The sequence below is a fragment of the Myripristis murdjan genome, chromosome 2, assembly GCF_902150065.1.
Source record: "Myripristis murdjan chromosome 2, fMyrMur1.1, whole genome shotgun sequence".
Classification (NCBI taxonomy): Eukaryota; Metazoa; Chordata; class Actinopteri; order Holocentriformes; family Holocentridae; genus Myripristis; species Myripristis murdjan.
The window spans coordinates 9,893,820-9,905,839 of record NC_043981.1 but is presented as its reverse complement, the minus strand read 5'-3'; the positions used below and the strand labels follow the sequence as shown (position 1 = coordinate 9,905,839).

At 42.4% G+C, this 12,020-nt stretch overlaps 1 protein-coding gene across 1 annotated transcript in view; it reads left to right on the top strand.

Annotated features, from left to right (window-relative positions):
• Nucleotides 1-12,020, top strand: part of LOC115371141 (dystrophin-like) — a 251,782-nt gene that overhangs the window by 126,025 nt on the left and 113,737 nt on the right. The window contains 6 exon segments of the mRNA XM_030068315.1: nt 1,992-2,137; nt 9,079-9,179; nt 9,598-9,709; nt 9,827-9,940; nt 11,031-11,186; nt 11,353-11,523. Coding sequence (XP_029924175.1) covers nt 1,992-2,137; nt 9,079-9,179; nt 9,598-9,709; nt 9,827-9,940; nt 11,031-11,186; nt 11,353-11,523 — 800 coding nt within the window.

The window sequence follows — 12,020 nt, the reverse complement described above, 5'->3', positions numbered from 1 at the left end:
CATGCCGGTGGCTTCCTGTGTGAGCATGCCATTACTGCTCACCAGATAGACGCCTAGTGAGAGCTGTGCTTTTTACTTGTTAGGGAGTCATTTAGCCCGGTTTATAGAGCAGCTTGTGTGTGTGTGCGGGTGCGTGTGTGTTCGCTCGCATGTGCTCTCCTTTTCAGAGAAACAATGAGAAAGGGACTTAATGACACAGAGAGGGAGAGGCAGAAAGCGGCAGCCAGCGCGACAACGAAACAATGAGCGAGAAAAACGAAATCAGACAGGCACTGTGACAGAACCAGAGGAGATGGCTATTTATATCAATGAGGTAGAAATTGAGAAATAAGAAAACCAAAAAAATAAAAAAAATAAATAATAATAATAATAATAAAAGAGGACAGCTGCTAGGAAAATGACAGTGAGAGAGCAGAGGGAGAGAAAGAAAGAGATAAATAAACAGAGAGAGGGTGACAGCCAAAGGAGACAGACTATACTTTTATACTCATTCAGACAGCTTCTTCCCTTGTGCCACACACTGTGCTTCCTCGCCCACACCAAGGGCACACACACACACACACACACACGGGCATAACTCATAGGCGTGCATGCAAACACACACCCACACGCGCACGCACACACACACCCTCGCGCACAGACAGATAGATGAGTGTGCTGAGCTCCTGAGGGCTTCATTAGTTGAGAAGGGTATAGGAGAGAATTTCACTGAAACGAATATGTCAGTTATTTAAATGATCCTTTTGCCTCCTCTGGCTCTCTGGCTCTCTCTCTGCCTCTCTATTCAGCTCAAGTAAGCGTCGGCTGGCACGAATGCAAGCCAACACTGGCGACGCATTTCAAGTGTTTCATCCATCATACTCACCTGAGAGGTGCATCATAGAGATAGGAAAGTTAAAAAAAAAACAAAAAAAACATGGCGAATACAAACAGCACAAATCAAATGAGTCCAGCTACAGAGTGCAGGTAACACGTTTAGTTACACTGTGTTGCTATTAACGGCGCAGACAATGAAATCTTGAAATCAGAAGTGTGTTGTTTCATATGTGGAAGTTTTAATTCAAACCTTTATTTGATTTGGGGATGAAATGTTATTTTCAGAACTATGCTGCTCCAAAAAACAAAGCTGACATAGGCTTTATGGGTTTTATTGGTTTATTATCTGAGAGGCATTAGAGCATGGCTCAAATTCTGTAACAGGATCACTTTTCAAATGCCAGGGACAGGATCACTGTTGACTCTCTTGGTTAATAAACCCACAAATCCAATAAAATCTATGTCAGGTTTTTGTGTTTTCTTTCTTTATTTTTTATTGTTATTTTTGACAATTCTCAGTCACGAAGGGGACTGGATTTTAATTAAGTACATAGACCAGTGTACAAAAAGTTCCTCATGCTTGGGCCAACAGCCTCAAAAAAAAAAAAAAAAAAAAAAAAAAAAAGAACAGCGCTGCAGCAGGTATCTTTGATTTTTAATGTTTATCTTTTTTTTATTTAATTAATTTGAAACGTAAGAGCGCTGCTATAGTGCCACCATCATGGCCATTTCTCCCAAACTTTAACAGAAGTATGTGGCATGAGAGCAAAAGCATGTGGCACATTTTCACTGGTACATTTTCATGCATAGGGAGGCAGTTTTAATAAGACAGAAAGAAGGAATGCTTCATAGAAATACAAGATGGACATGCAACAGAGCTGGTCAAATAATAACTGAAAAAAAAAAAACTAAATACAATAGCCATATATACACAAAAATATACAAAAAAAAAGCATGCATATAGAGTCAGAAGACATTAGGATGAAGAGAAATGTCTGGAATATATTTCTGAAATGCAGGCTGGCCACATGTTTAGCTCATATGAATAAAATATTTGTATCTGTCTCATTCAGTTCACAATCCTGACACGATCTCAGTTCCCTAGACACCAAAGAGTCTTGATGTCCTCGTCTCACTTTGTTCACTGAGTCCTCTCTCTCTCTCCCTCCCTCCAGTTCAGGAAAGCTTACCTCCGGCCCGCTATAAGGAAACCATATCAACGCTGTTGGCATGGTTACAGCAGTGCGAAGCTAAGCTGGCCGTCCCATCCACGGCCGTAACAGAGTATCCTGTCATGGAACAAAGACTGAAGGACATGCAGGTACACACACACACACACACACACACACACACACACACACACACACATCCAGCCTTTTCAGTGAGTTACATATTTCCGTGTCATTACCTGAACTCTGTAAAAGTTGGGCTTTGTGTCTATTCACAAGTAAAAATAGTTGAGGTTGTCAGAGCCAGGATTACTTAAACAACAAATTATGTGTGAATTCCTCTTTGTGCGTTTGGTGCAAACGTACAAGGATGGCAGCAAAGTCGTGAAAAGCGGCAGTGCAGTACACACTCTGGACAGAGGACAACACAAATACAATCCACATGCCTTCGTTCACCACTGAATGCGTGGGTCTGTGTGTGTTGTCGATCTGAAAAGTTGAGAGGTCCAGTTCTTGAGTTAAATTTTGCCACTGAATGCAGTTGGATGCATGAAGCAAACTGGAATGCATTGTCAAGTGATGTTTGTGACTCTGAGCAGGAACAGTGGGTGGGATCCGCTGTAAGCAAGGCTGTGCAGGTTCAGTGAAGGTAATGCAGAGATCAGGTTCCGGTGAGTTCACTCGCCAAACTTTTTAATGTACGTGATGAAGCTGCACAGCTGGAAAAAGCCACACCTCACCTTCACCTCAGTTATGAAGCTAAGACAAGCAGCGGGATCAAATGCCAAGTGTGGCAGTGTTACCCTCCAGATACAGATGATAAAGCTGAATAGAAATTACATAAGAAGAAGAAGAAACTTTATTCATGCAGCACATTTCAAATCAAATTTACAATGTGCTTTACCTGGTTGAACAAAGATTAATTCATTACAGGACTGAGGCAAATAAAATCAGGCAATTAAAATAATACAAAAAATAAAATGGAATAAAATCTCCAACATTTAAAGATAAAAGAATGCAACAGCAGTAATAAAACAGTTACGACAAGGCTTTCCTAAAAAGATTGACTATTTTTTTTTTTTTTTTTTTTTGTATTTATTTGTTTGTTTGTTTTTTGGCTATTGTTTGATGAAGTAGCGTCAATGTAGCTGGCTATATTTTTTAGTGGCTTGTAGTGGAGCTAGCTACTTTCCCCAAAGAATAGCCTGGCTCTATCTTTTCTTTCTGTTTAGAAGTGGACTACATGAAACCCTGACGTCGTATACATAATAAAATAAGCGTGTTCACCTAGCCTTGGCACTCAGGGGTGGTGTGTATGTTGGCGCTTCATATCGCCGGCCGCTATAAATCAGTGCTAATTAGGCTGATAGTTGGGTAGACCGCGATCCCACCGTCCACTCCTGACTCAACGGTGATTCATCTGCAAGGGGGATTTATTCTGTCTGACATGTGTATACCCTTGACGACATCACCGCTAAGATCTATTTACACCTTCCCATAAAAAGCCAAAATGGGACAGGCTTTAAAAGACGGAGAAGCAGTACAACACTGTAATCAGTTTTTACTACGCGCAATAAAGTTATACTGCCACTGGCTAAGCCAAACTGCCAAAGCAGCACTCTTTTAAAGGCTGTTTTTACGCCGCTCTTTGACGGAGCGCGCTGCGACGGGACAGAGGAGGGATGACATGCCCCATAAATCAAGAGTCGGATTTGCACCCACAACCGCAGCGAGTGGATTGCATGCATCAAGATACACCGAGGCTTCCCAAATCACCTCCGTAAACAGACGATAACTGTATAAAGGGCCGTAAAAAAGCAGCAGGAGTGTGCTTTTAAAGAGCTGATGTCATGTTCAGTTTGCTGAGGATGGATACCACCAACGAGGCGAGCGCTTCATCTGTGCGCCGTGGTTTTATCCGAAACCTCGTCAGCGCTCAGAATTAGGAACAATGACGATGTAATGAGGCTAAGGCGTGCTTTATCTTTCCCTGATGCACTATAGCGCCCCCTGGCAACCTGGTTTAGCATTGTCACCGCACAGGTGGCTTTCCTCAGCTGTGCTTCACTGAACTGAAGACATTTTTTTTATTTTTAAATGACCTGACTGAGCTTTTGATAAAAGTGCAGAAAGAAACACAAGTTTATCCTGCATTTGAAGAATGAAAATGTTACATTTGTGCTGTTTTTAAGCATTTAAAGTATTTTTATTTACATATTATTTCTCTATAATATATAGATCTCTATGTACTTACATAAATGTGGGATTACATATTATTATAAAATATATTCCTTAAGTCTGGACCACATGGAAATTATATAATAAATTATATATTATTGTTATACGTCTGTTCTATCTATACATTTTCTATTCTACAGATATTGTGCTGATATATTTTTTATACATATAGTCTATGCAAAGGTTCATAGGTGAAAGGTCTATTGATATTCTATCGATATGTTATGCATTTTATTATTTATTGGGGTACGCACAGTTTCTTTTTCTTATATTCCTTTTCTTGAGCTACTTTATCCAACTTTATTATTTGTTGTGTTTTATTTTATTTATGAAGATATATATTTCTCTCTTCTGGTGTTCTTAGGTATATTTTGTGTAGCCTACTATTGCTCCTGTGCAAACTCTGTCTGTCTATCTACAACAGCTCAGCTACTGAAGCTGCATATTAGATAACAAATTTTTCCTCAGTGGTTTACTCACACAGATGTCTCCTCTGAACTGTGCACCTCATGTTTCTGAGAGCCCCTGTGGGCCCCCCGAGGGAGCTGCAGAGCACCTTACATCAGTGTCGGACATGATGATAAAACCCTCCGCGTTTTCCCGGAGAGGCTGTTCTCGTGTTCCTGCGTTCTCTGTCAGAAATGGCTCCTCACTCTCCTGTTCAGGAACAGAGCAATCTCTAACGTTCCCTCGTTAATTTTTAATTCCAACACCTCCTTTGTTACGGCAGGTTAGCCCGCTCCCGCTCGTTGGAAAGTTGCTGTCAAACTTTTGAATGATGTAAGGCGCTCTTTGAGCTCTGGCTCCGCATCACGAGAAGAGCTCGCAGCGTCCCGTCAGCACACCCGTGCTCACGAGGAACTGTTTGGAGAAACCAACGTTTGCTTTGTGCTCAACTGTTGCAAAAGAGGTTGCACAGAATAATTTGGTGTGTTGTGTCTGAGAGACATTAAAGGTGTGTTTGTACACCGGATTGGCTGCCGAGGATTATCTGAGGTGCTCCTGTGGAATAAATAAAGCATAAACACATGAAAAGGACTTGTTCAGCGTCTAATACTCTGCACACGGTGCTAAGGAAGGATAGACGCACGATAAATGCTTGCACTGCACACGTCTCATATTCAGTGTTTATTCAGGAAGTTTATCTTTAAAACAAGGTGAAATGAAAAAAATGCCAGCGGGATGATGTAATCCAAATTGTTTCCGCTGCAAATCAACTTGTTTCCAGATATTTTCTTGTTCCTAGTGGGCTGATCCGCATTACTCCGCCTTGTGTCAACATATTTATACTTGTTTGTAGAAAAATTGCTGAAACAATTGAAATCACATTGGAAACAAGTGGGATTATCTCTTTCACCTGTTTTAAGGAAAACTAGATTTTAACATTTACTCAGCAAGGCAGCAAAAGTAGTAACTATACAAAACCCACTACTTACACTCATAACTTACCCTTGCTGCTATACTGTAACTATATTCATAGTTTTTGATTTAAAGCAGCAGTATTAATAACAAGGTGCTGCGTTGCTATAACGGAGCAGGAGAGAGAATTTGTCTTTTCAATGAGAATCGCTTGTTGTGTTTGTTTTGTTTTTCTGATGCCACACTTCTGTCTGCTTAGCATGCAGAAAGCAAGTGTGTGTGTGTGTGTGTGTGTGAGAGAGAGAGAGAGAGAGAGTGTGTGTGTCTGTTTGCCTACAACTCTGTAATTATGAGAGGCGGGTGAGGAAAATCCCAGCGGAGCAAATCAGTGTCTCTGTTTATCACAGTATCTACCTAGAGATGCGCGCGCACACTCACACACACACACACACACACACACACACACACACACACACACACACACACACATACGCATAGATACACCGATACACACGGACAGTGTTTTCATTGTATCAGCGTTAATCACCCTTTAGAACAGAGAGAACACAAGGTCTTTTGTTTGGTATCACTTTGTTGTTGTTGTTTTTGAAGTGTTGATTTTTATCTTCAACTTACCTCAAGGTCACACCAGAAGGATAGGCGCGTGTGTGTGTGTGTGTGTGTGTGTGTGTGTGTGTGTGAGTTTGGACAAGAGACAGAGAAAAAGGAGATAGAACAGAAGGAGAGAGGAAGAGAGAGAAGATGTGAGCATCAGTGTCAGTGTGTGTGTGTGTGTGTGTGTGTGTGTGTGTGTGTGTGTGCGTGTGTGTGTGCGCTCAGTCCTCTTTAAACTTGATAATGGTCTTCTAGCATAGCAGGGGGATCAAGCCTTGTAGCCTGAGATTAATTAAAGTTGATTGTAGATAATAATTAGAAATTTATTCTGCATACTGATAAGCCTGCCTATCATTAATTTTCAGCCCGGGTGCCCCACCCACCCCCTCCTGCCCATAGCTCAGAGAGAGAGGATCTCCATGTGCACCGGTTTGTGCATGTGTGGTTGAAAACTTTCTCCTCACCCAAATGAGAATACCGCTCCCCTCTCTGTATTTGCATTTTTCACTAAAATGTATGGGCTCTCTTGTCGCGTGGGAACCTGTAATCTGACCCTCAGTGTGAAAAAATAACCTCTTGTGAGTATTAAAAAAAAAAAAAAAAAAAACTCTGATTGGCTAAGATAATCTACAGCTTGAAGACAGAATAAAAAATCCATAAGCTACATTTAAATTCATAACTTTGACTTCATGGAGGGGGGAAAAAAAAAGTGAAATATCATCTGCAGCTTCTGTGGATTCTTAGTTATTAAAAACGTGACTGGAGCCCTCAGTCACTATCTCAGATTTAGACGTTATTACATCTGTGATTGATTTTTTGATTTTGCAGCAAGGCGTCGCAGTGAGCAGGGAGACATCAGCTGGAGAGCACGGGTCCCTGCCCCGCCCGCCACCTCTCCACTCTTGTTAGCGCACAGCCGCCCTGCCGAAGTGCCTTTGAGCTTTCAAAGGCGCTGGATTCACGTTTAGTCTTCCATAGCGGTGGGAGGTCAAAGGTCAGGGTCCCGTAGCACAAAGGGCCCACGTTCTCTCATAGCGCCAAAGTGCCGTATTACACCAGCGCGTGTCGAGGTGGTTTTTGATCAGTGACTCAGCACTTACTGAGATTTCTCACTTTCAAATCTCTCTTCCTCATCTGCACTCCGTCTCACTTATCTTTGATTTGGAGCTCCAAAGGCGGAAAAACAACCCTCTTAAGCCAATGAAAGCAGTATTGTTGTTTCAGTATTTTTCATCGTGCTGTATAATCTCGTCACCAGGCCCTGACACAGGAGCTCTGCTGTAATTAGCGAGCTTGCTTGTGAAAACGGGCTGTCATTATTTGTGTCAATTACAGGCCGACGTAAGCTCTGCCAGATGTTATAAAACCTTTATCTCCGATGGAGGTTGGTAGAAATTATAGATTACTTAAAGGAAAATGAAAAAAATGCACTTCATTCTTCAGTAAAAGGACCTCACAATACAATATGTATCACAATATGATTTTTTATAATGCTATAATTGACCTTAAAAGGCAACTTACTGCTTAAACACCTGGGTAGACTAAGAAAATATACAACATGTTGTTTGATAAGTAGATGGACTGAGAAAAGTTTAAGACTTAATTCCAATTTCAGTTTATTTAAGCAGAATTGGGATTAAATGAGTGCATGAATGAAACATATTGATACATGGGGATGGAGAATTGATCAACTCTTGGGGGAAAATGATATCTCGATACTCCGCTGTACCGATTTCTTTGCACAGATCTAAGTGGGTCCCTGCTTGGCATGCAGCGTTGCAGCAGCGGGACTTAGGGTAAGCCATAGTGACTGATGGATGTCCTGTGCAGGGAGGGTGCTCGAACTAAGCCAAACTAAGCCCATGAGCCACCTTGGTCTGAACAAGGCCTCCTTTCCCAAGATCCCCCGCTGAAAACTGTCGAAAGTTCGCCAGGAATTTCCTCTCCCATCCACTCTCGATTCATCCTGCATGGTCGGCTAAGCAGCATTGAACACCATGAAAAGGCTTTAATGGCAGCAATATTACCCAGGCGTCTCGGCTGCTCATGACCTCCACTCTCTCTCTCTCTCTCACTTTCACGTCTCTCTCCACTCTGCGCTGGATAATAAAATGGGGATTTTGAAAAAAATATATATATATATAATAAAATAAATAAGCGCCTAGAGCGTTTTGGCTTCATGGCATTTACATCAGGTGTGGGAGCGCACATGATAGACAGATTGCCAATAACTCGCATGAAGATGTGAGCCTTGTTTTCTCGTCCTGAGGCCCTCGGAGCCCCGCAGAGAGAGGGCTCCACGATAGATATGCCAAGGAAATGCTAATGTGACAATTGATTATTGGACACACCTGTGAACTACGCAGGAACTCTCTACTTGATGTGCATTGCGAGGCTGGACAGGCATTTTGTTAACATAAGTGTATGGATCAGTTTTATGAGGGAAATTATTAGTTATTGCCCCTGGATTTTTATTTATTCATTTATTTATTTATTTTCAATTTTGTGTCCTATATGTTATATATTATTTCCACATATCCTTATTTTAATATGTTTGTGTCCCCACTGGTTGATTATTTTGTTTTTTGATCCTCACAAATGGTCAAATACAGCCAAATATGAAGTTTTGACAAGTTCTGACACACACAACTCATATGAAACTCATTTCTCCAAGAATTGAATATACAGTATGTGCCATTTCATAACTGAATATAATTCAGCTCAGGTCAGTTTTTCCTGCTTAGCTCGCCTCTTCATGTTGATCTACCCAGGAGAAGGTGGCAGGAATGATAAGCATAAACAATATAAAGCACAATGCTTTCTTTCTCTTTCTCTCTCTCTCTCTCTCCCTCTCTGTCTCTCTCTCTGTCTCTCGCCCCAGGCCCTCCAAGTGGCTCTGTCTGAGCACCAGGGCGAGGTGGACTACCTGACCTCGGCCGTGGAGCAGGTCTTCCAGAAAGCTCCAGCAGACATCAGCCAGAGGTAGGAGGTGGAAAATAATAGAATGTACAAGTCTGAGCCACCAGGGTTTTTTAAATGTCAATATTTTTTTGAGTGAAACTGCTAATAGACAATATCTGGTGCCAATTTTTGACTAGTTTCATGCCAAAAAAAAACACAATTCTTCAGTGTTTCTCGCAGTGTGTAAAAGCCACAGAAACAGTATTTAGACCATGAGACACTGAAGACTAAAAAATAATCATTTAACTGTCACAGCCAATTTCCTCTAAAGCAATTCACCTCTTTAAGATTAAAGATTGAATATGAATTCTGCAATTTGACGTCTGTGGTTTTGTGGTGATTTGTGATGAAAGATTAAATAGGATAACTTCAGATGAAAGTTACAAGTATATATAGCCTAAATGTAACCATAAGTGTAATATTGTGTGTGTCACTGAAGGTATCGTGCAGAGATGGATGCCATCATGACGCGCTGGAGGCGACTCGGGGCCACACTGACCGAAAACACCCAGAAAATCCAGGAGCTCATGGCCAAGCTGATGCAGTTTGAGGTGAGTGGCAGACTGGGGGGGATTTGCATTAAATCACAGTCAAATTATTGGCCATTTATCCAAAATGTTGACTATTTCACCATCGATTCCTCTTGTCTGTCCCGCCCACCCCATCAGAACGATGTGAAGACACTGAAGAAGTGGATGGCAGACGTGGACGTCTTCCTGAACGAGGAGTGGCCGGCGCTGGGCGACTCCGAGGCGCTGGAGAAGCAGCTGGAGCAGTGCACGGTGAGGAAAGCACCACGCCTGGCAACCCAGCAGCACGGCGGCAGGCTAAATCACAAGCAGCGGGACACATTCATGCCTTAAGGGAGACACAGGAGAGCTATACAGTGGCAAAATAAATTCCACCATCGCCAATCAAACACCACTCGCTCTCAGGTGCCCATGTAAACACAAATAGCAGCAGGTGAAAGATAAACAAGTTTGAATCAATGGCGCAGTTTGAACATGAATTGCACCTTTTCATTTGTTTTTCTTGCAAAGGAATAGCATTTATTGCAACAGTAAAACAAATGATTGCTATTCCAATGGGGCGGGGTGAAATTATCAAAATGTTCTAAGCGGGGAATTACTGTAAAAAGGCTGCGAACAACTGGACTGATTGGGTAACATAAAATAGGTTCGGAACATAAAAACTATCCCCCGGAGTCCATAAAACAGGCCTGAACGACAAAGCTAGGAAAGAGAAGCAGGAAAGAGAAAGTGAAGACTTTTTTCAACAACACTTGTGATGAATTTGTTTGTTCCAATGCTGAAAACACCACCAGAAAACAGTCCTTGAAGTGTGGAATGCCTTTAGTTAAGTGTATACTTCACAAAGAGTATGAAGGAAATATCGGTCGTCCTTGGGAATTTGTGTGTTGGTGTTGTGTGTTGGTGAGCGTCCTCTGTCAGCGGCAAAACAGAGGCATGTGATGTCTGTTGTTGGATTTGTCTGGTGACACGGCTTTACCGATGGCTTCAGCTATCTCAGCCCAAGAGTTAAAGCCTCAAATCCACAATATGTGAGAGTAAACGTGCTCCACGTTCACTATCGACTCAGTGTAGTGTCATCTGATTTGGACACAATGATGCCAATGTGGACTCCATGCCCCATGCTCCAAGGCTGGTCAATCAGTCAATGCTGTGCAACAAACATGACCCATGTCTGCTTCACGGCCTGTGTCTTATGTCTTGCAAGACGTTCACGATTGTGTCAAAGACAGAAATGAAGTTGTCCGACTTTGGCCTTTCAAAGTACAAACTAGCCTTTAGGTTGCTATCCGAACTGTGTTGGTGTGACTGTGTAATGTCTGTCCTGCACTTCACTGGCCAGGCCCTGGTGAACGACATCCACACCATCCAGCCCAGTCTCAACGGCATCAACGAGGTGGGCCTGTTCCTCAAGAAAGAGGCGGAGCCACCGTTCGCCATCCACATCCAGAAAGAACTGGACGAACTCAACTCCCAGTGGGAGAACGTCTGCAAACAGGTCTGTGTGTGTGTGTGTGTGTGTGTGTGTGTGTGTGTGTGTGTGTGTGTGTGTGTGTGTGCATTTATCTCCCCATGCAGGCTTAAAGCCGTCCTTAAAACCTTGATCCTAAGTGTGCGTTTGCTCGCTTTTATGTGTGTGTGTAATGCTGTGTGTATGTGCGCAGGCCTACGCTAAGAAGTCCGCTCTCAAAGGCGGCCTGGATAAGACCATGGCTTTGAGGAAAGAGATGCAGGAGATGCAGGAGTGGATCAACCAGGCCGAGGAAGACTACCTGGAGAGAGACTTCACTTACAAAACCCCCGAAGAGCTCCGCAAGGCCGTGGAGGAACTCAAGGTATGCATTCGTGTAAATGTGACAGAGAGGTGGAGGCTGTGGCAGATCTGACGGTGAACATGCGGCAGCAAAAGAAAGAACGAGAGAGGCTGAGGCAGAATGAGAAAGGAAGATCTGCTGTGTGCATGTTTGTGACCCTTCAGCAACATTTACAAGACTTCCCAACAAAACACTCGTCAGATCCAGATCTTGCTCTGTCTGTCAGTCTCTCTTTCTTACCCCTTTTCTATAGCAAAAAAAAAATACAGGAACCCTATTGAGGAACTAGGAACTCTTACCCATTTCCACCATTTGAGTGCCTGGGGCCGTTTTACAGAAACTTCCTATCTTCAGTCTGAAGTTAAAGTAGGGAAAATCTAAGATAGGATTTTTTTCAGTTTGGTATTACAGAAGAAAATACAAACTAATTTTAGGAATCCTATGTCATATTACCTCATCCTATTTGCACAATGATTTCCAGGTTTGGACATCATTGTGCAAATCATGTAAAATTTCTT